The sequence below is a fragment of the Panthera onca genome, chromosome D2 (genome assembly GCF_046562875.1).
Source record: "Panthera onca isolate mPanOnc1 chromosome D2, mPanOnc1 haplotype 2, whole genome shotgun sequence".
Taxonomy (NCBI): Eukaryota; Metazoa; Chordata; class Mammalia; order Carnivora; family Felidae; genus Panthera; species Panthera onca.
The window spans coordinates 40566892-40591073 of NC_138349.1; the positions used below are offsets into that span (position 1 = coordinate 40566892).

At 48.7% G+C, this 24182-nt stretch overlaps 1 protein-coding gene across 1 annotated transcript in view; it reads left to right on the forward strand.

Annotated features, from left to right (window-relative positions):
• Positions 1 to 929: 929 nt before the first annotated feature.
• Positions 930 to 24182, forward strand: part of DRGX (dorsal root ganglia homeobox) — a 31516-nt gene continuing 8263 nt past the window's right edge. Inside the window, exons 1-5 of the mRNA XM_060642197.3 lie at positions 930 to 963; positions 5035 to 5132; positions 6045 to 6146; positions 9099 to 9277; positions 9361 to 9473. Coding sequence (XP_060498180.1) covers positions 930 to 963; positions 5035 to 5132; positions 6045 to 6146; positions 9099 to 9277; positions 9361 to 9473 — 526 coding nt within the window. The remainder of the gene's footprint in view (positions 964 to 5034; positions 5133 to 6044; positions 6147 to 9098; positions 9278 to 9360; positions 9474 to 24182) is intronic.

Consider the following 24182-nt stretch of genomic DNA (forward strand, 5'->3'; position numbering starts at 1 on the left):
TGTGGGTGGAGTGTTCAGAAAATAATGCCTTTTTGGGGGTGGTGGTAGTGCTGGTTGTTTCTATCCTCTTTTAAAAGAAGGAAAACATTTCTGATGTTTGCTGAGAAATGATGGATTTTTTTTTTTAACACCACGTGGGCCATTTGTAAGGCCCAATAGACCTATCCAAGTTACTCGCTGTAGACAGCGCTGGAAATAATCAGATTAAGGCCAATTATGCGTGAGATTATAAAGGCGAGTGCTGAGCCGCGGCGCGCGCTGTAGACAGACAGCAAGACATCTGGCCACTTCCCGAGTCACTTTTCTGGTCCTGCGGGCGCCAGCCGCGCCGAGCCCCGCCCGCTTCCAGCCGAGCCCAGCGTGCAGACGGGAGGCAGTCACGCTCCGGCCTTCCTCGCCCGCAGCCCACCGAGGTACGCGCGGCTCCCGACCCACTCACCCGGCCCCGCGCGCCTGGCCTTGGGGCTCGGCTGCCTTCCTGGCCAGGGCTGCAGCTCGCTCCGATGCCCTGGCGCGTTCGCTGGACCCAGCTGCGGTGGCCTGGGTGCAAAGCTTGAGCGGGGAGGGGGGGACCCCTGAGAGCCGGGAGCCAGATTTCCCAGGTTTGGTGTTGGGGCCGAGGTGGGGGCATGGCTGTCCAGGAGGTGGACCCGAACGGAGGGGCTGTCCCAAGGGGACCGGGCTTGAGGTGGGGCTGCCACGTCCCCTCCAGTCCCCACAGTGGACTTAGGGCGTTGGGGGGGGGGGGGAAGGGTGGTTTCCAGGAGGAGGACGCCCAGTGCGCACTAGGGCCAGTCCGGGGCGCAGGCAGAGTGAGACTTAGATTCTATCGATGCTTGCCTTGCAGCCAGGCCGGAGTTACGCGCCCCTTGTCTGTCCAGCGGTCACTCTCCCCGGGCCCCGCCGTCCAGCTGATCTGGCCGTCGGCGATGTTTTATTTCCACTGTCCGCCACAGCTAGAGGGTGAGTAAGCGCCGTGCCTGGGGCCGCTCCGAACGGCCGGTGCTGGCCAGAAAGGGCCAGAGCGGCGGTGTGGCAGGTGGGTGGTTGGGTTCCCGCTCTGCTAGGGTCGCAGCCGCTGGGCGTTGGATACGGGTGCCCCTGGCCTCCTCCCTACATCCCACTCCAGCCTTCCACCCTGTCACCACCTGCCTCCCACCTCCCTCCCCGCCTGGGCCAGTCGGCGGCCCCGGGCTATTGGCACAGCAGGGACCCGCCGGTCCTCCCAGCACAGATGCTGGTGTCACGCCTCTAATCGGGTCTCCCCCGCCCTGGGGGCCGCATCAATCTTTCACGGTGTTTTGCAAATATCCAGAAAAGCCAAGGTAGACTAGGGAGTTGGCCCGCATGGTCTGACATGGACCCTGAGCCCGACCCATGGTAGTCTGCTCCCACTTGGAAGCACAGGGCAGTGCTGCTCAGGGAAGCTGTAACGTCTGTCCTGGTCCACCGTGGCTCTCTGGATCTAGGTGGCCCTGCGCACCCCCGCACCCCTCGAGTGCCCTGGCTTGGCTCCTCCCTGTGACTCACTGGATTTCCTGATCCCAGATGCCAACCACTCCCCACTCCCAGGGGGAGCCCCGTGGCCAGGGTTTGAGACTTTGAGGGTCTCCAGGCCTCAGAAGAAATTTTGCCTCAGGATCCCTTGTGTGGTCTCTGCACTGGATTGTTAGGTGGAAGTAGGTTTGTGAGAAGGGGACAGCTTGGCTCTCTGGTGCCCCCACACAGGGCCTGGGGGACCCCCAAGAGCCGGCGTCAGACAAATGCAAAGCCACACATTCTGGCCTTTTAACAGCATCTTCCTCAGAACAAGAGTCTCAGCCATGCACTATTAGAACTTTTCTAACTGGGAACAATACCAGGCTAGGCTTTGACAACCTACTCCTACGATTTATTTGTGGGGTGGGAGAATGTTGGAGGCCAGGACGTTGAGGGAGGCATGGGGGAGGGCAGAGGTGGTGAGGCACTGAGGGACCCGGAGATATCCGAGGACACTAGTCCGCCTTTTCTCCAGTTACCTAGAGCAGTAGCTGAGCCTCAGTTGGCCAACATGCACAGGGATTTCAGAAAGTTTGTTTTGTCTTAACCGTGGAAGCTTTTAAGAATTCAGTAGAATTTTCTAAAGGAGGCTAAGGATCAGTGTTTAAACCCTGCTAACTCGGGTCAGCATTCCTAAGAAGGGGAGACCAGACACTTGCCTACGTTTCAAGTCCTTTAATCTCCAAGGACCCAGGCCGATCTGTTTTATGAAGAGGTTAAAAGGTGCACTCCCTGACATTGTACCCCAGGTCCGGAGGGGGGATTTGAACTGACTGACATATCGCAGCCTACTCTTCTGGTTAAAGAGGGGAAGGCAAAGATTTGGGTATTTAGCGCGTGGTGGGCTGCTTGGATAATTAAGGGGAAGCCCTGTCCGCAGGGTGGGTTGCAGAAGTCACTTAAGGAGGGTCGTGGCCCGGCCTTATCATGGCTTCCGTGCACTGAGCTGTATGCTGCTCACCCTTCCTTCCCACCTCACCCGAGGCACATCCCACCTCAGTGCTGATTCTTCAACCAGAAGAAAAGGAGGTGTCTTTAAGAACCTTTTTATCCCTTTGAAGATGTCTTTCTGAGCCAGTTTTGCAGAAGTGGTGTTGTATGTTACTCTAATGTTGCTGGGGAGGAGGTGATCTGCGGCAGATAGAAAGGCCGAGAACCGACCTTTGGAATATGACATCTCGCTCAGGCTCTCAGCTTTTTAATTTTCATTTCTTATTAATCTAGAGAGGCATAAAGGAGAAAGCAAGGCATGACTCATAATCTCACTTCTGGGATTCTACTGATATTGAATTAAAAAGTACTGCATATACCTGCTAAGGAAATTCAAATAGAAGAGAAAACTGCATTCAAAAGTGAAATCCTCCTTCCACCTCTTTTCTAAAGATACTCTCTATTGTTGGTTTCTTATGATTCCTTCATGAAAAACACACCCCCCCCCCCATATGTTATGCTTTATTTGTGTTGAGATCATATTGCCGTATCATTTGGGACTTTGCTTTTTTTTTTTTTTTTTTTTTTTTTTTACTTTGTAACCTGTATTTTGGGGATTATTCCATGTCAATATATACAGATCTACTGATTTCTTTTAAACAGCTGTGTAATATTCCATTATATGTTGTACTGATGGGAACTTTGGCTGTTTCCAGTAGTTCCCCCCCTGCCCCCATCGCCATGTTGCCAGGAATGTTCTTCTTTTTCTATTTTGGAACACTTATTCACAGATTAAATATGTGTATGTGCCCTTAAATTTTTGATGAATATTGTCAAATTACCCCTCTAATAAGGCTGCACCAATTAATGCTCCTACAAATAGTTAATGAACACACACATTTTATTATACCATTAACTGTACTGGGTAACATTATGCATCTTATGTTTGCCAGAATGGTGAAAATAGCAGTTCATTGTTCTGTTTTGTTTAATTATCGGCAAGGTTTAACATTTTCGTAGTGTTATCAACACGTCTACTTATTTTTAAGTAAAAAGTTTCTTCAAAGGTTTTCCTCTTTTCTGTTTGTTTTTATTCATTTGATGGACCATCAGTCTTTTTTAGGATCCAATTTGACATATGATGTTTCACCTACAGATATTATGTGTACGCATTGTGAAACAATTTAGGACCGGCAGGTGTAAGTTAGAAGGCTGAGGCAGATAACGATTGGAGCATCTGAGAGCCTGCATTCTGTCCTCGCCAATCAAGTGCTTTGTTTCAAAAGGAGACAGTTTGGTTTCCCGCAAAATACTGGAAATAAGACCGCTTTGGGGCTGTCCTTTTGAAGTTTCCAATGAGGGGAGAGAAATATTTGTAACTAGGGTTTTTAGGAAGAGTGCAGTTTGGACAAGAAGATGGAACAGAAGGCTTCAGGGAAGCATGGGGTATTATGGCAAAGGATGTGTGTGGCACTGTAGAGCAGGATAATAAGTAGGAGGGACCCCTGTTAGTGGATAGAATTTTAAAGAGCCCGGAGAACCTTGCTTCTTTGGGACTCAGGTCTTTCTGAGGGAGGTTGCCTGTGTGGCTTGCCGGCTGCTAATGCCAAACACGCAGTGATTCTGAGACCAGAGCCCATGGCAGGTACAGCATGCACGGGCTAATGGGAACTTGCTCATTTGTTTTTCTAAGAGGCCATTGTAGACTGTTGAGCACATGGTGCAGATTTGGAAAATGATGTGAATGCATGTTTGGGGCCAAACTCTGTTCTGGCTTGGGAGGTTGTTGGGGAGGACGGTGGACAGGACGCCTTTCTTTTCAGGGAAGTGGAGAGCAGTGGGTCCTTTATGAGCCTGGGGAGAGGGGAGAGAGTGGCCGTGTCTAAGCCTGCTTGGAATTCAGGACAGTAGCTATTGGTGCAGACCTCTTGTTAATTGACATCAATATAACAGATCCACTATGGTGCTGATGAGCTGTGACCAACGGTAATTAATATTCATTTATAAACTTCTTACCTCCTCGTGTCCTGAAGTTCTAGGAGAAATGTGCAGTGAAAGCTCTTGGTGTTTTCTTTCCTCCCCCGCCCCCAGCTGTTAAGCTTTGTTGTTTATAGAAACAAGGGAAAGTTAACAGGTAAGCAATAGGGAGCTGTTGAGGCTTCTATGAAAGAGTCAGAGGTAGGTAGGGGATGAGATAAAAACACAGTGGACGGAGGTGCAGCTGGAAACCAGAGGACAGGTGAAGGCTCTGCCTCAAGCCCGTGATTTTTCCTGGCACAGAGTCTGGAATTTGACAAGAAGGCGATTTGGCCATCCTGGGGGGAGTAAGGTTGCCATCCGCCCTATGAAATAGGCATAGTTGGGCCTGAAGTCAAAGGTTATTGGGAGAGGGAGAGAGCAGGAGACAGTAGAAAAGAAGGGCCCTTCATGAGAGCAGCAGAGAAAGACGCTCTGGGACAGACGGGACTATGCCTGGAGGTGCCTCCGAATAGAGCAGGTGTGTCGGGGGTTGGTGTGAGAACAGGGAGGTCCTCTGCTCAGGCTGATTCAGTTTGCTCCCAGTAGGCACTGCACCCTTTGGCAACCACTCTCCAGGAGATTTCGATGATGGGTTTCTGCGCAGAAAACAGCGCCGGAACCGGACGACATTTACTCTTCAGCAGGTAATGATGGCGTTCCCTTTCTGAGAGTCGGCTACTTCCTGCCTCCAAAAAACCCAGAGTTTGAGCAGCTCTTCTTTGTGTTTTAAAATAAAGGCAACTATGGTAACTGGATCGTTCTTGAACACTCTATGTGTCAAGAAATCTGTCTGGGGAGAGGGCAGGTGATTTGGACTTCACGACGCCAGGCAGTGAGTGAATCGGTAATAATGATCGCTCACATGTGCCTGAGGTTGCTAGTTTGGGGAACGTTTCCACATCAGCAATATCATTTGAACCTTGAAATCACCCTTTGAGAAATTCAGGTAGGACATTCTTATTCCAAGTAGAGAGATGGGAAGACCGGGGCCCCCAAAGTTGTCTGATTTGTAGAAGGTCTTGCTGTCCATAAACGGAAGGGCTAGAACCGGGACCCTCATAGTGTGTTTCCTGGACCTGGGCTCTTTCCCTTAGGTCTGTGCCACCCCTGGAGCAAACTGGGAGCCGTCAGGAAAGTAACCCAAATACCTCTAGCTTGTTTCTGTGGGACTGGCACAGTGAGGACCTCTGTTAGTTGTTTCTATTCTCCTCTGTCTTATGGGGAAAGCTGTGTGGGTCGCTCTGATTCGTAAGGCCACTCTTAGGCTTTGATTCCTATGAAGATATGTAAATGGAAAAGCAAATGAATATTTGTGCTTCTCCCCTTATTCTTATTTCTTGGGGGAGCACCGATGTTGTAAGTCTTAGCTCCTCCATCATCCGTGGTTAAAATTTTAATTCTGTGGCGTCTTCTCGAAGAGCTCTCTTCTCCCTCCTCCTCCCCTATTTCATCCTCTAAACCACTTCCTCACCGCTCCTAGCAAATTTGCACTATGCATCTGCTTCCTCTCACCTAGCCACAGCCTCTCACCGGTAAATATTTTTGCCTGTTACCAGCTGGAAGCTCTTGAGGCAGTTTTTGCCCAAACACACTACCCTGATGTCTTCACCAGAGAAGAGCTGGCCATGAAAATAAACCTCACAGAAGCCAGAGTGCAGGTAAACCTTCTTTTTAATTATTTAACTCTCTAATATTAAAACTGGCAAACTTTTTTTTTTTTTTTGACATCATGACTGCAGAGTGCACATTTGGCCAAAGAAAGCAAATGAAGACTATCTGTCATTTTCATGATGCACTTTAATAACATCAACATAATGTGGAATATTAGATTAGGTTGATTAATCGGTCATTCATAATTAACTAGTGATAATGTTCTACACTAATTTGTCCGCGTCTCTAAGGTACTAAATTACATCAATGCACATCCATTTCCTTGCTTTGGAAAAAAAAAAAAAAAAGAGCTGAGATGCTATTCTCAAAGCAGCTCTGACCGCTCTGGGGTAAGGCCGGTCAATTGCAGAGAACTGTGTTTTCAGATGGGAACAGGGTAGGATCTGCTTTCCAGAAATTGCATCATGTCCAACTTTTCCCCTGGACGTGGGCTCTTTCAGCGAAGTGGATCCGAAGAACGTGTGCAATTTAAAAATCTTTAAACGGCAGCAGCGAAAGGGCTGCCTCAGAGCTGAGCACGGCTCACGGTGGCCGTCTCTAAGCAGGATTTTTTTCTGGAAGCCACACGGTGATTATGTTTAAGTGCACAAACCCGTCGAGCCCAGCAGATGTGCCCGAGCACGGGAGGAACAGATTCGCAGCGCCGCCTCTCCGGGAGAGCTATTCTTTGAGCACAATTATATATTCATTTTATTTATGGGGTTTCCTCCATGCTGTTTCTGTTCTTTTTTATGTAGGGGCTTGGGGTTAAGACTATGCAAAGATCTAATTGTAGGAAATATAATAGTTTGCTTTTGGTTCCCCTGGGTCATGTTAGTATCTCTTAAAAACCAATGGCTGAAGAGAGATAATGGAATTCTGAGCAGTAAATTGGGGGTTGTAAACAAATTATTTCCCCTATAATCAGATTATGTGATCCTGATTATTAAATCTGAACATGAATCATTGGTCATATGCGGGCAAATTAAACTGATTATTATTTGGAAATGAAAATCTCCTTTGGCCAGGATGTTGTCTATCCCTTCTTTATTTAATGCCAGCTTGCCAATAGCTGCCTAAAGACTGAACTGCAAATTGAGATAAATGACACAATTATTGAGCATTCAGAAGTGGAAGATCATAACTTCTCCCTGAAAGGTGCAAGGGTGAGATAGGGGTGGTAACAATTAAAGCGGGGATTTGTTGTGCCGGCTGTTGTTGGCTATTATGCAAACAGACAATGGCTGTGAAGTATTTGTTTCGTGAGTGAGCCTCCGTGTGGGGACGTGGGCCTCGGTGGCGGGAAGGGAGATGTGTTTACATTTATACCCCTTGCTCATTCAAATATGATTAATGTTCTATAAAGCAGGGTCTTAATCGAAGCTGATGTTGTCAAACAATAACTAAATAGGGAAATAAACGACTCCATCATGCTCTTTCCTCAGAAGCAGGCGAACTGTCAGTGCAAAGTCATTAAAATATGATAATGAAAAATAGCTCAATTAAATGTTGTTATAGCTGTGACCTTCATTCAATTAAGACACAAGAAAGTGTCTGCATTTTGCTTTGCATTTAACTGCCCTAAATTTAGAATATAGATAAAATCATTATTCAATGGTTGCTGATATGTGCAATTAAAAGCCAACTCGATTAAAAACGAAAGAAACCCAGTTAGAGGAGAATGAAAATTCAGAAGTGGGGTGGGCTGGCAGAGGGCTTAGCCCCGGGACCCAGGCTCTCTTCTGGGCCAGCGTGAGGCGGAGGAGGAGAGGATTTCCCCCCGGGAGAGGAGGAGGGAGGTCTAGCCAAGCGTTTTTTTAAAGCCAGGCATGGTTCCCCAGGAGAGGAGGGAAGAGGTTTTGCTGGGTAAAGAGCGGCAGAATTCCACTGACCTCTGGGAACACCTTGGGCCCCGTCTGCCTGGCTACCATGAGGCTGGCCTTCTGTAGATGCCGTCCTGATGGGCAAAGCTTGAAGATTTCCACACCAGTCTCTAAGAAGGCACTTAAAGCAGGTGAATCATAAGCCTCCTGCTAACCTGAGGATGGCAGGGATAATGCTACCTGATGTTTACTGAGTGACTGATTGATGGCTGTGTGTCGGGCACAGTGCTCAGTGTTTTTCGTGCCTCTCTGTCCTAACAGTGCTTGGGGGTGGCCACTGTTATTACCCCCAAGGAGTTTGGGTCATAGTCCCTAGACAAACCACTGGTCTTCAAGCTGTGTGTCTGCCACTTACCACCTAAATGACCTTGGGCCAGTCGATTAACCTGTCTGTGCTTAATTTTCTCATCTCAAAAGCAGGGATAGATCTACCTGCCTTATAGAGTTGGGGTAGATTCTAAACCAGATTCACACTAAACTAAGGCTGACTCCAGAGTCAGTGTTTCTCATGGGTGTGCTGGGCTGCTGGTCATGAGCTTGTCGTGATGTGTCAGAGATGATTTCAGGGTTAAACCCCAGGTTTGAGGACAGACACACTCAGGTGCTTAGGAAAAGCCGCCGGAAGAGTGAATGAGTATTTTTGACGAGGAAACCCCAGGGCAGTGTTTTACAAACTGCTTGGATGATGATTCCCTCACCTCCCTCCTCCCCAACCATAGGAAGTACATTTCACATCAAATAATGCCCTTGAATACACTGAGCATTTCCACAAGACAACACTTGCACCCTTTCATGGGCCATGCATTTGGCTTCTTTCTGTGGTTTAACAGTCATTAAAAAAATGCCTGTCGTGCCTCCTACACTGATCTTCTGACCCCTCTCTGGGTCTGAAACTGCAGTTCAGAGGGCACTGCTTTGGGAGATCTTTTGGAGAGAGGAGGCTGTGTCCCCCACACCTGCTGCAAGGTGAGCAGTGAGCACTGGGTACGGGAACCAGGCATGTGAGTTTCAGTCTGGTTCTCTCCTCCTGTCTTACTTTCTGCCTCCATTGCGTATGCATTTCGACTGGGGACTCAGGTTTGGTTCCAGAACCGAAGGGCCAAATGGAGGAAAACAGAGAGAGGAGCTTCCGACCAAGAGCCAGGAGCCAAGGAGCCCATGGCAGAGGTGACACCCCCGCCTGTGCGAAACATCAACTCCCCGCCCCCCGGGGACCAGGCCCGGAGCAAGAAAGAGGTCCTGGAAGCCCAACAGAGGTGAGGCTGGTGGGGCCCTGGGGTCTGGAGGCTTGAGGGGGACACAGGGTCGGGAACTCAGTGTGCGTTTCTTTCTCTAGCAGCCTGGGGAGAACTGTGGGTCCCACAGGACCCTTCTTCCCCTCTTGCTTGCCGGGGACCCTCCTGAATACGGCCACGTATGCCCAGGCTCTGTCACACGTTGCCTCTCTGAAAGGTAAGCTTCGTCTCTGTTGGCTGGCAGGGCAGGGCTGGGGCTTTGCTGGCTTGCCACTGTCTCCAAGGGGGTGTGGAGATTGTGCGGTCATCCCGTTTTCTCAGTTCCATCCATCGTTGTACCTAGGGCTGGTGCAGCTCCCTTTTCTCCTGTCAGTCACAGCCAGCACCCTGCAGAGCATCCGTTTCCAAATGTGCTGTCTTGTTTGATTTCTGCATGGCCTGAGATTGTGGGTGAATGTCTTAGGTAACCCTGCACCCGATGGGGAATGTCTGAGCGGTGGTTGTTTCCGAAGAGACCCCTCCATGTTCACAGGCTGTTCCTTCTCATTGAGCAGTTTTGGGGGTTAACCTGCAGCTCATGGGTGAGGCCTGGGTGGGCGGTTGTCCCCAGCTTATGAGGACCCTCTCCCTATGGGTGGCTCGCCCACCTGCCTCCCTGGGGACTCCTGATGGCAGAGATCTGAACTGTTAGGATTTATGATTTTCCAGGATTTGCTCTCTTCTTAATAGCTGTTGTCTGAAGGATGCAAGCCATCAGCGATGTTTTGTCAGGCCCAGAGAGAGGAACTTTTGGCGACTTCTGGGGCAGCCCCACCGGATGAATGTGCCCATCCACTGTGTGTAAATTCTTGGCCTCAAACTTACTGCTTCTGTGATGAGGCCAGGCAGTTGTGCTGGCCAGGAGTGGGGCTGGGTTCTACCGTGGGTCTGAGGCAGTGCGGGTTACTGCTACTCTTGGGGTTTGTCTGTCATAGGGGTTCTGGGAGCTACAAGTGCAGGTGTAGGCTGTAAGCTTATTCCTGGAAATGGGCAGTGGGAGAGGGCCTTCCTAGGGTGTCCCCTGTTTGTTCTGCATTAGGATCTGGGGTCTCCTGCCCTTGCGGGGGGTCACACACGCGTGTGTGCGCACAATGGCAACTGCATTGCAAATGTGGTTTCTGGAAGCTGAATGAGGGCATGAAGGAACTTCCCTGTAGAGTCTCTAGAAGAGAAAGAAGGGCATTTTAGGCTTAGAGAACAGCACATGCAGAATGCCAGGAGAGGGGAGGAGAACGAGGCTTGTTTAGAGAATGGTCGGTATGTTGGGTGCCCATGGGAGAGAACCCACAGATAAGGTGGAGGTGTCCTACAGGGACCAAATCTTGAAGGCTGGAGGCCATGCTCTTGGGTTTGGGTTTTCTACTGTAGGAGGTGGGGCCCCAAGGCCCGGAGCCACTTCTGAATGGTCCCGGTAGCGGGCAAATCCCCTCCCTTAGACAGCTGGCATGAATGGATGAGGCTCACCTCTGTCCGTCCAGCTCTGGGCCCTGTGCCCTTTCTAATGCTTCCTTCAGCTCCAGGGCCCAGATTCTCCAGGGGCCGTGTAGAGCCCCTCGCAGAGTGACCTTGGAACATATTCACAGGACACAGTAGGATGATAGGGCACTATGGAGGTGGAGTCCCAATTGGAAGGGGCTTCTGGAAGATGATCAGTGGGACTTCAGTATCATGTCAGGGACTGGTCTGGGCAGAGGGGCAATCCTGTGTCTGTCTCCCAAATCCTCTCTGCTTCGGTGGGGGCCAGCTCAGCTCCTGAGAGTAACCATCTCTTTTCTAAATGTTCTTTGCTTGCCCGACTCCAGCCTCGTGAGTTGGAGGTGATTCCCATGTCTCTGCTATGGCAGCCCATGGCTGGGCTCTCTGGCTAGCCAAGCTGGGACCCACGGAGAGGCCTGTAGTGGCTCGAGGAGGGGAGAGAGGGCCAGGTTGCTGGGCAGGGAGGGCATGACATTGTCTGCAGCCGGGAGGCCCAGGGTGGTGGTGAGAGGGAGACAGAGGCTTGTATCTTCTGAGTGAAGACCCAGGACAGAGGCAGGGGCTGGTGAGAGAGGCTGGTAAAGGTTAAATCTGTCACCCCCTCCTCTTCTTCCCTCACTGATATGTACTCCCCTCTGGCCCTTCCCTAAACTTTTCTGGCCGGGCTCTGACCCCTGGGGCCTGTCCTGTGCCTGCCTCATTAGAAACAGACTTTCCTTTGATGCTGCCCTTGTTAAGGGGACACACGGGGTGGAACTTGGGGAGTGTAAGAGCTTGCAGAAGTGACATCAGTCACAGTGTGCTCGCCAAACCGGGTGTATCTTTGTATGTTGTCCTGGCTCTCGCTTGGGCAGCCTGTGTGTGCCCGTGAGAAGTCCTTCCTGACTGCAGTCATATGTTGGGGCAGGTGACGTGCTCAGATGTTTCCAGAGCCAGGCAGGCGGTGAGTGAAGTGAATGTGTGTAGGCATTGTCTTCACTTCCCCACATACGAATGAGCTCTCGTTCACTTTTCTTGAGTGATATAACCCTCTTGGTCTATATGTCATTTACACGCTTTTGAGAAAGGCACGGGAAAAGACACACTTCTCTACTGTCAGAAACAGTTATTTGAGGAGCACGTTAAGGGGCACTCTCAGATTTGGGCTGGGCACATGTGGGGCTGGGGGTGGACTGCAGGAGCACTTTTCCCGCTCGAGGGTCAGCTGTTACTCAGGCCAGCTGATGGTGGCCGAGTGGGTATGAGGACACAGCACTGCCAGAACTACTGAACTTTCTGGAGAAGTTAGAAGTATGGATTTTTAGTTAAGATATTCCCATCTTTTTTTTATTAAAACATTTTTTTTGTGTATTTGTTTTTGAGAGAGAGGGAGAGAGCACACACGTGTGAGCAAGTGGGGACGGGGCAGAGGGAGACACAGAATTCAAAGCAGGCTCCAAGATCTGGGCTGTCAGGACAGAGCCCTACGTGGGGCTTGAACTCACGAACCGTGAGATCACGACCTGAGCTGAAGTCAGACGCTTAACCACCACCAAGGGGGCCCTAGATAGTCCCATCTTTTAAATGTGATCTCCAAGTCTTTAGGCCAAAGCGGCACACAGTTGGTCTGAGCAGTTGGTCTGGCTTGATATTTTGGTGTGAGATAACAGCTGGTGTCGGCTGGGGCATCTTTGCCTTCTAGAAGCCCCCGACCCCATGTGGTGGCACTTCTGGAAGCAAGGTTTTCTGAGCTGGAAGTCTCGGAGTCAGCTGGTCAGAACTCCCGGGCTCTAGTCCTGGTGGGCTTTGCTTTCCCTGGAGGTCCGGCTTGGGACGTCCGGCCTCTGCCTCAGGACCTGGGAAACAAGTGTGTGCCTATGAGTCAGTTTCTAGATACCCTGGGGTCCAACACCTGGTTGTTTTGTGGAACATTTATTAAGTGGTCTGGGGACAGGGAAGATTTCAGTCTCCTGCACCTTCTTTTCCCAGGCTTCCCCAGGCTACAGAAATGAAGTGCATAGGCCCAAGAGAGGAATACCCCCGATTTTCTAGGGCCTGGCTTGGTGCCAGGACTTCTGGGCTATGACCTGGCCTCCCTTCCCTCAGTACACCCCCAGAGGTGGCTGGTCAACCAATGCTGGCAGAACTAGTGGCCTGAGCCCTGCTTCCCAGGGGTGCTGGCCAACCGGGGGACTGCTCACCTAACTCGGAGATGCTTCATGCCTACTGGTGTTAGAAGGCACCTCTCTGGGCTTCTAAGCCCATCCCTCTTGTCACAAATGAGAAACTGAAGCTCAGGGAGGGAAAGTCACGTGCTCACACATGGCTTATTCGGCTAGGTCTCCCCTTTGGGGTCTAGGTTGCCCTCCACAGGATCCTAATGTGCCCTTTCATCCAGACACCATGTATTCATTTTCTCTCGGATGGGCACCTGTTGGTAGGGACCTTGGACCCCTACTCCCCTTTTCCCCAGCAAGTAAGGACAGCTGTGAGTCCACTGGGTATGAGCCCTGGGGAGGAGTCTAGACTTACCCAGGACTATCAGAGACCAGGACCATTGTAAGCTGAGCGCCACAGTCCCTCCAGCCTGGAGATCCCAACTCACTTCTCCAGGGCTGTGGCGACTTGCAAATAACCCAGAAGAAATAAATCAAACTCAGTGTCAGCTACAGACTCAAACTAGTGCTCATGTCTCCTTTCCTAGACTCTGTGGTCCTAGTGGGATCGTATGGCCCTGGGTTGAAGACAGCAAGTATCCTGGGTGGGCCACTGAGGTCTGGCCCCACCCTAGACAGCACCTAGGTGCCACTCCTCTGACACTCTGGACCTGTAGCTCCAGACCAGGGGCTGAGGATCTAAGCAAAAACTGTCCTGTGCTGAAGCCAACAGCTGGCCAGAGTGTGAAGGAAATGCCTGGCTCTCTGTGCTCCAGGGCAGGATCAGTCCTCTCAGGGAGCATTTGGAGCCCCTCAGCTACTGTTCCCAGAGCTAACTGCCTGGAGAGCATTATGTATAGTTACAAGTCAAAGGACTCTGAGTTGGGGGTTCTGGTCTTTTGGTTCAGGCGTTGTTGTGACAGATGCGACATCTTTCTCTGGGAAATATTAAGAGAACCTCCAGGGGCATTTGTGGGATAGCTTGGGGGTTGTTGAGTTTGCTGAGTTCCTTTAAGCTGCAGTCCCTGAAGGCTTATGTCCTTTAACGTAGTTGTATGGCTATTCACTTGTCTGGAAGTCTTTGGACTTTGAATGTGCTCTGAAAACAGGAGCATTCTTGGAATACTGGCTATCATGCTCCTTGAGCAGGCTGTGCTGGAGAAGGGGAAGGGCCAGCAGGGATGTTGGATGTAGAGGGAATGAGCTCCACCCCCCACCCCCCAACACTTGCCTCCCAGAATACAGAGCTGTGTGGTGATGCCAAACCCTGTTTCCAATGTGAGTGGGGTGGACAGGCTGGGCCCTAGAAGCTCTGTGACTGTGGCCCAGAACATACCAATGGATTATGGGGGGAAGTAGCCCAGAAAATATGAAGGGGAGCAAGTCTCTCGGCCAGCCATTTTGCTGAGACTCAGCGGCACACAGACTGAGGAGTCAGTAGCAGAAAGCTCTGGAATATGGTTTTCTTAGCAAAGTAGAGAGACTCATTTTGATTCCTTGGAGAAACCTGTTGAAAGAAGGGGTCTGGGGTTTGGAAGCAGCTAGAGAGCTGGGGAAACCAAGATCAGACTGAGAATTGCACCATGGCATCTCAGAACTGCCGTGGCAGCGAAGCTCGACTCGGCGGTTTTGCGTCAGGCCAGGGAGTGAGTGCAGAGACTTTCCAGAGCTTTGCCCTCTGCCGCAGCCCCATCATCCTGTGTTTGGGGGACTGTGCTCTGCTGCCGGCCAGGTCCCAGGGCTTGGTCAGGGTAGCTGAGACACAGCTCTGGGGCGGAGTGCCAGGGATATTCATTTAGCAGGCTTGGCGTGGGGGGTGGTTGAGGTGGTGCGTGCATGGATAGGTCAGCAGGCCTGCTCGGGCAATAGGGAGCCAGGGAAAGGTGGGAGGTGGGGGTGGCATCCTTGAAGGACAGGAGGTCACTGCCCCTCCAGGATGGCTGGTCAAGCAGAGTGTCCATGCGTGGAGGCGTGGCAGGCTAGCTTCCAGGCTCTGCTGGGCAGGCCCCGGACAGGCACTGGGCTGTGCCCATCAGGGAGTGAGGCAGCTGGCTACCTCAGGCTGGGAAACTGCCCACCGGGGACAGAGCTACGTAATTGAAAACCAGGCACTTGTGGGGGTTTCCTCCTTTAATTATCCTTTAATTATCAAGCAGCCGACTAGCACAGTGGCCTCAAGCAAGCGCTCTGGGGTGGCCCGCCTTGTGTGAGTCCTCGTCCTTCTGTTCCCTAGCCATGTAAGTCTTGAGCACGGTCCTGGGAGTCTCTGCCTCTTGTCAGCTATAAGATGGGGATCTTGATCATAATAAGACTGAAGTCATAGGACTGAATGAGAAGCATGTGAGCTAGAACACCTGAGGCTCTTGGAACAGTGTGTGGTACATGAGAGATGCTCAGTAAATGCTATCATTATCATCACATCTCTCCGTTCTCATTTCCAAGTCCCTGGGTCCCACTCACCTTTAAAGGAGCCTGTGAAATGTCTGCTTCCTCCAAATGTCTTCCATTTCTCTGCAGTTTATTGCAGCTGTCACTTATCTTTTTCTTGTAACCTTCCTTGTTCCAAATTTGGCAATGATGGGGGTTCCTTCCTGTCCCTGGTAGGATTTCCTGGGCAGGGCACCCATTCCTTCTCTGGGGCTTCACAGGCAGTGATAAGTTTTGTATTTTGGGATGGTCAGAGAGGGCCCGTCCTGGCCAGGCATGCAGTTAGTGTGTTTCCTTATTGAGGGTTCCATGGAAACTCTCAAATAAAAAGGCAGCAGGACCCTACCCCATGCAGGGAGGGTTTGCATAACAGTAATGGGTGTCCAGAGAAAAAGCCTTTGCAACACAAAGAATTTTCCTGTGCTGTCTTAATGGCCAGCCTTGTGTTCACAATTCATTAATGCAGAGGAGGTTATTAATGGCTGAGGGAGGCGCTTGGGTTTGTTCCGGGGAAGTGCTGGCCACAGGACGAGCGCGATGGGGCAGGAGAGCCACGGTCGGCTGCGGAGGCCCCCTCTCCCTGGTGCACTTAGCCCGGCTGCCTCTAACCTGTGATTCGGAGAGCGGAGAGTGGGGTGTGAGGTGGAGACTAATTACAGCTGCCAGGGGAGAGCTTTCATAACTCAGTCTGGGCTCATGCTGAGGGATCACAGTCACTCTCTGCACTGGGCAGGGGCATCCCATCCGACTGTCCTTAACTGGAGGGGGCGGTGAAGGGGAGGAGGTGAGACAGCATGCTGGGCAAGGCAGGCATGGGGGCACTGGAGTCATGGAGTCACGCCTGAGGGGAGGGAACAGCAGCAGAGCAAGGGAATGAGGTCTGACCTCTTTTTACTCTCCCCTTCCATCCCCTCCCAGGGAGCTGAGGTGGCCCCAGCCATCCCATGCTGGAGGGGCCCGAGGCAGACAGCTCTGATCCCATCTCCTATTATCTGTTTGAGGCACAGCTCAGAAGCTGCTAGCAGTTGGAGTAGCAGTCCTGGTCCTGAGTCCCGTATGTGTGTGTGTGTGTGTGTGTGTGTGTGTGTGTGTGTCTACCAAGGGGAGGCGAGGGACAGGGTGTCCATACTGGGGAAGGGTCTGGCCACATCCTTCCAGAGAGCAAGGCCCCTTACTTAGCCAAGTATGTTCCCTCCCTGCTTCACATTGGCCTTGGCCTTGGGCTCAGGCCAGGCTAAAGTGTCCAGATTCTGGAACTGAAAGGGCTTTATTGCCCAATAAACATCTGCCCACCGAAGCTAAACTCAGAGCTGGAGGCAGTCTTTTCCTTCTCCCAGTCCCCCAAAAAGCATTTTCCCTCTACTCCTCTTTAAGCACTTTTTTCCTCTGGCTTGGGAGTTTAAAACACACACACATGCACACACACACACACACACACACACACACACAATTAAAGAACATTAAAAAGTGTTTTATGGTGGAATATAATATTCATGAGAAAAATTCATAAAGCATGCATCTAGAGGGTAGTGACCCATTTTAAGCACCTAATATACCTACCCTCTGGGACTTCGCCTGCACCCCAGAAGCCCCCCAATGCCTGGGCCCCTTTTTCTTCCCCTTAAATGAGAGCACTGTGCTGACTTTTATGCTAATATAGCTTTGTCAACCACCTAAGCAGGCATTCTGAAACTTTCTTTCTTTTTCTTTCTTTCTTTCTTTCTTTCTTTCTTTCTTTCTTCCCTCCTTTCTTTCTTTTCTTCTTTCTTTCTTTCTTTCTTTCTTCTACCAAGAAACTTCTTCCAAGTTATGTTTCAGTAGTAGAATTTAGTGATTCATCACTTACATACAACACCCAGTGCTCCTCACAAGTGCCATCCTTAATGCCCATCACCCATTCAGCTCTTTCCCCCACCCCTCTCCCCTCCAGCAACCCTCAGTTTGCTTTCCGTATTTAAGAGTCTCTTATGGTTTGCCTCCCTTTCTGTTTTTGTCTTATTTTTCCTTCCCTTCCTCTGTGTTCACCTGTTTTGTTTCTTAAACAAAAACACTACTATTGAATCTTGACTCTTTTGAACTTTACGTATAAATGAAATCATACGAGACCCAGGTTCTTCATGTCTGCTTCTTTGGCTCAGCATTATGTTTGGGAGATTTATTAATGTAATTAGGTTCAGTGGTAGATTCTCTATGATATGTGTATGATCAGGTCATCTGCAGATAAAGATAGCTGGTCTCTCCCTTCCAGATCCTGATGGCTTTTCTTTCTTTCTTTCTTTCTTTCTTTCTTTCTTTCTTTCTTTCTTTCTCTTTCTTTCTTTCTTTCTTTCTTTCTTTCTTTCTTTCTTTCTTTCTTCTTTCTTTCTTTTTGGTCTGTGCCAGCCAGAAGCCCTAGCACAGTATTGAGTAGAAGTGGTGATGACGGGCATCCTTGCCTTATTCTATTTTTTAATAACAGCTTTATTGAGATATAATGCACACACGATACCATTCATCCCCTGAAGGGTACAACTCAATGATTTTTAGTATATTCAAAGGGTTGTGCAGCCATCACTAGGATCAACCTCAGAATACTGTCATTACCCTGTACCTATAAGCAGTCACTTCCCACTTCTCCCCAACGCCCCCAGCCTCAGGACACCACTGACCGTGAACATTTTTGCTATTACTGCTGTGGACTTTTTATATGAATGGAGTCATACAATATGTGGTCTTTGTGACCACTCCTTGCCTATTCTTGATCTCAGGGTTTCAGTTATATTTGTGGTCTTTTATTTATTTATGTTTTGGATATCCTTTATCAAGTAAAGATATTTTCTTCTTGCCTTGGTTTTCTAAGAGTTTTATTTAATTATTAAAAAAAATCATGGATATGAATGAATGTTGCATTTCATTGAATACTTTCTCTGCTGCTATTGAGACGATCACATGATTTTTCTTTCTTAATGGGTTAATACAGTAAGTTACATTGATTGATTTTTTTCAATGTTAATCCAACTGTACATTCCTGGAATAAACCCAGACTAGATGTGACATGTCTTCCTTCTTATCTATAGCCGGATTCTGTTTGCTAATACTTTGTTCAGGGGCTTTTGCATCTATGATCATGAGAAGATTGGCTTGTGATTTTCTTATAATTTCCATTCCAGGTTTTAATATTGTTTTACTTTACCCCCAAAACTGAGTCTAGTAAAAGCAGCAGCAGAACTGCCCAGCTGTTTTATTATCTCTTCTGATTCCGAGGGCTGGCTGGGTTCAGCTACTTACAACATAGTATTGCTTCCTTGTCTGGGGGCTTGGTAGGGATGCCGGGAGGCTGGGAGCTCTCTTTTTCTCTCTCCCCATGGTGAACTTGGGGTGAGATTGAATGGTGGTTGATTCCCAAGAGTGTAAAAGAAGAAGATGCCAGACCTTCTTAAAGCTTACACCCAGAACAGGCACCGTGTTGCTTCTGATTCAGTCTATTGATTTAAGCTGGTCACAGGGCCAACTTAGACTTTAGTGGAGGGGACTGCATACAGGCATGAATGCCAGGAGGTTGGTTCATTGAAGGCCCTTTTTAGACACTGATGGACACAAGCATCAAAGATACTCCAGCATTGTGATTTGAGTTGGGGTGTTTTTGAACCTACCTTGCTTCCCAATCTTGACTACAAGCACTTTGAGGGCACTGGCCATATCTGGCTCACCTCTAGGACCTTCCAAGCCACTTACATCTGCCCCAAATGCAGAGCAAATGGTAGTTAGGCTTGGGTAAAGAAGGAAAAGTCATGCTGCTCTGGTGTGGGAGACAGACCTCACTTGGGAAGCTCCGGTCTATTCATCCTAGCCTGCAGTCCTGGCTGCCTGTTGGATGCCAGGAACAACTGGGCCCTCCTTTTTTTCATTCTTCATCCACTGAGTACCCTACTTTGTCAGACTAAACCAGTGGCTGAGCCTCTGGTGATGAATTAGACACATCTTTGTCTTAAGTGGTTCATAGGCTAAGGGTGAGCTTGGAGAGATAGTCAACAAAGAATTCCATCTTATGTGACATAGTCATGTGCTCTCTTAGAAGCCAACAAGGGCATGCAAGGAGTGGGGGAAGCCCTGAGGAGGGAGGACACATTTCCCTGTAGGAATAAGGAAGGCTTTCCAGAGGAGATGTTTGAGTTGGACTTGAAGGAAGCATAGGAGTTGCCCAGTGGGTAAGAGGACCCCAGGCAGACAGAACAGCGTGAGCAAAGGCACTGAGGTTGGCAGGGTTAGTTTGTCAAGGAAAGGGCAGAGCATGAAGTTGGACAGAGGCATGTTCTCAGGAGAGGATGGCATGGCCTCAAGGTGAGCCCAAGTTCTGGAGTCAGACTGGCCATGACCCAGAACTACTTCCCTCTCATCCTGGGGTCAACTTAGGGCAGACCCCAGTCTCCTCACCTGTGAGATGAGGATCATGATGGCCATACCCAACAGGACTTGTGTATCTGTGCTCTGGCACATCTAAGCATCCAGTAGGTGCTGGAAATTGTTAGGGCTATGTTAATGAGGCTGAGAGTCACTCGGGATCTAATTAGTGTTTGGTTTTTGACTCTGGGGCAGAGGATCTTATTTCTTGCAAGCATTTGCTCCTCAATGGGAGAGCCTCTTAGCCTCTAAGGCACACTTTATGAAGTCTGGGGTGTGTGCAACTCCAGAAAAGCAACACAGCCCTCTAGGTGCCCCTGTATTGTTTGTAAGGGTATAGGTATTTGGGGAACAGGGAAACTTGAGGGGCAGAAGGTGGTCAATCCTTATGGGGAAAGTGATTGGGTCAACCCTAATCTTCTCCATGCCTAGTTGATATCAGGAAGACAGGGGTAGAGAATCCCAGCACCTAAGATTTGTAAGGAATCTTTTCTTTTTAATGTTTTATTTATTTTTGAGAGACAGAAAGAGAGAAAGAGTGGGCGAGCAGGTAGGCAAAGAGAGAGGGAGACACAGAATCCAAAGTAGGCTCCATGCTCTGAGCTGTCAGCACAGAGACTGACACGGGGCTTGAACTCACAAACTGCGAGATCATGACCTGAGCCGAAGTCGGATGCTTAACCAACTGAGCCACCCAGGTGCCCCAGGAATCTTCTTAATGAGTGTGTTACCATTCCAGGATATAGTGGGGAAACTGAGGCTCAGAGAGGCGATAAGACTGCCCAAGGTCACATAGTGCATCTGTGAGAAGTAGGACAAGTCAGGGACCCAGGTGTCCCATTGGCAAGCCCCCTACACCCTTTATTGATTCTGTTCCTTTTACAGGCACCTGCTGTCATTCTCTGGCTTTAAAAACTGCAACGCACTTTCCAGAAGCCATTTCCTATGGGTGCTGATGGGTTTGCCCTTCCTGCTAATCAATGGGGCCCTGGAGTGCAGGGAGCTGAGCAGAAGGTTTCTGGCTTGTGCCCAGAGGCAGTGGGAGAAGCAGCCTGCCTGTCCAGGGTTTTGGCTGCTGCTTCAAGGAGGGAGGGCGGTGCTAACTGGCATCGGTCTGCCCAGAATCTGGGCATCTGATTGTGCCAGGGTCCTTGGAGCTGGGTGTTGTCGTTATTTGTTTGCCCCTTCAAAGACATCCAAGCAGAAAGGGGGCCGTGGCACTGGCCCTGAGACTATCACAGTCCCAGGAATGTTTGGCTGGGCTGCCTCTCATCAGGGAGTGTTTGCTGAGCAAATGAACAGACGTCAAGACAGCGAGTATACAAGTAATAGGTGGAGTTCAGACCGGGGTGGGATTTAGTGTTGATTCTAGCAGAATACCCTGCCAGATTAACCTGGGGGTTTTGACATTAATCAGATTGAGCAACTTTGTCATGACCACGGCTTCTCTTTCCATGAAGTGCTGAGGAAGATTACCACCTGGGAGATGGTAACTCTGAGGACCTAAACTCTGCCAGTGCAGTCAGGAAAGAGACTCTTCCTCCCTTTCTTCCTTCCCCAAGTATTCAGTGTTTACCTTGTGCCCAAATGGGGCATTTCAGTTCTGGCATCAGGAGTACAGGGGTGAGAGTGGGTGAAGGGTGCATCCAGCAAGTTTGGGAGGTGAGCTGGGTACACAGATAGACACAACTCGTGGTGTAAGGCACCACGTGTTAAACTCGTTTACCACATTTAACTCATGGTAAAAGGCAATTTAGACCATAAAACGGAGACAGGAGAAAGCACTTCAGGGGTTCTGAGTCAGAAGACATTTGGTTATAAGACCTTGTCCACTTGATTATTGGTGAGCACGCATAACCACCACATCTAAAAATCCGTGCTTAAATATGGCAGGCATCTGCCAACACCTTCCACTCAGGCACTCCTGTGAATGACAAGGAACTGGTATTATGAATTATAAAATACATTTTCCCTCTGTCTAGCATCTATCTATTATTCTATATCTATCATCTATCTATCTATCTATCTATCTATCTATCTATCATCTATCTACACAGAAAAAGACATGAACTACAGTATTTGTGTTAAAGGTCTCATAAATCCACATACTCATTTCCTCGTTCAATTCTGTTATCTTTAACCTGAACATTCCACAAGAAATCAGTGCGCAAGAGCTTTACTTGTAACCGAAATTGTAGTTCACGTGCCTTTATGATGAAAATGTGCTATCGGCAGAGACGAGACAGAACTAACTTAATTTTTCCTGTCAGTCTGTAGTAGATCAATTAAACTGCCAAGCAGATCAAATATTTCAGACTGTATTTATTACATTAAGTATTTATGTCCAGGCCAAGCCTTTAAAGCATGATGTCATATAGGAATGTAGGCCGATTAGATCAATTCAGCAGAATTTGCTGTAACTTAATGGAAATCTAATTGTGTGTTTTAATTTAGTGTCCAGGAGGTAGTATGTTCTCCAAACAAAACCATTTTCAGGCTGCATTTAGGGGTCAGATGGCTCTTGTGCAGACGTTGGTGATGGCTCATGTTGGTAGGGCTAGAGGGGAGAGGTTGTAGCCTTTTAGGGGGTTTGCTTGCTGGCAGGTTGGTCATACCCCATGCAAAGGGACTCACTGACCTCGAATCCCACCGAATGGGAGGGGGGTGGAGTATTCCTGGTGGGTTTTCCAGGGTGCTTCCTCTGCCCCATGTTCACTGGTCAGTGCCGACCTTCCATTAGCAGTTATGGAGGTACAGTGAGGTGCTGAGGACACAGCCCTTATTCCTTGGCAATTTCAGTGAGACTCTGTTCTAAAGGAGAACATCTGTTCTCATCATCTGAATAGAAGGAGACTGGAAATCACGAGTCACGAAAAGGACACCATTTTTATGACAATAATACCTGGTCAGTATAGAAAGGGTGGAAAATACAATAAAACACAAAGAAAAAGATAATTATCATTCATAAACTTGGTACCCAGAATCAAGCAGTATGAGTATCTAATATTGGTACATTTGTTTTCCTCCATCTATAAATGTGTGTATCTCTAATGAATTTATGTGTTTTATAGCTTATTTAGAAATTAAAAATTTTTAACCAAAAAGCTTAAATTTATCAATATTTTCTACTCATAAATACATTTATATTTGTGCTATACCTGTGACTCCACATGGATATGACACATCACGGTGCATATACACGTACACGTATATACTATGTGTATACATGTGTGTATTATGTATACACACACATGCATATACCAAAGTAGGATCGTGTTGACTTATTGTTCCTCAATCTGCTTTTTAAACTTAACATTTCCTTATTGTGTTTCATTTTTAAAAAAATTTTTTTTAACGTTTATTTATTCTTGAGACAGAGCATGAACAGGGGAGGAGCAGAGAGAGAGGGAGACACAGAATCCGAAACAGGCTCCAGGCTCTGAGCTGTCAGCACAGAGCCCGACGCAGGGCTCGAACTCACGGACTGTGAGATCATGACCTGAGCCAAAGTCGGACGCTTAACCGACCAAGCCACCCAGGCGCCCCTCATTATTATTTTTTTGTTCATGGCACTAAGTGTCCTCCTGTAATAGAATTTTGCCAAAGCTTTAGTGTGTTCTGTGTGGGTGACTATAACTTCTTCAGTCAGTTCCCTAGTATTGGGCCGTGAGGTTAGTCACAGTTTTTGTTACTATATGCCACACTGGATTGACTTCCTTTGTAGCTAATTTAATTTTTAGCCCATTCATGATTTATAGCTTTTTGATAGGTTTAAAAAAAGGCCGGGGGGAACCCTAGAGCCCCAAGTCTGGAAATCTAGTAACTAAAAGATGATGCTTTTATTTATTTATTTTATTTTGTTATATTTTAAAGTTTTTTAAAAACGTTTATTTATCAAGAGACAGAGAGAGAGAGAGAGAGAGAGAGCGCACAGGGAGTGGCAGAGAGGGAGAGAGAAGGAGAGAGAGAAGCCCAAGCAGGCTCCATGCTGACAGCACAGAGCCTGACCCGGAGCTCGAACTCATGAACCCTGAGATCATGACCTGAGCCAAAATCAAGAGTTGGATGCTCACCTTACTGAGCCACCCAGGTGCCCCTAAAAGATGACACTTTTAAACTTTATTTGTCTTACTCCTTACAATTCTGTTGGCAGAAAAAGTTATTTTACTTTTTGGTCCAATAGGAAAGGTTCCACCCAGGAAACAGGACAGCCCTGCATCTCCAGGAGTGTGTGTGTGTGTGTGTGTGTGTGTGTGTGTGTGGCTAGTAGAGGTGGTGAGATGCCTCTTGCACACTCCCTGCCTGTGGCAGAGCACACTGCTCATCCGGGGTGTCCTGGGGGATGCTTACAAGTTGTGTTCTTCAGCTGCTGGCTGAAACGAATCGGTAATTGGAATAAACCGTGAATTGTGACTTAGAATTACCCTTTAATTAGTATGGGGTTATGAAAATAGTAATTGTTTGAGGCC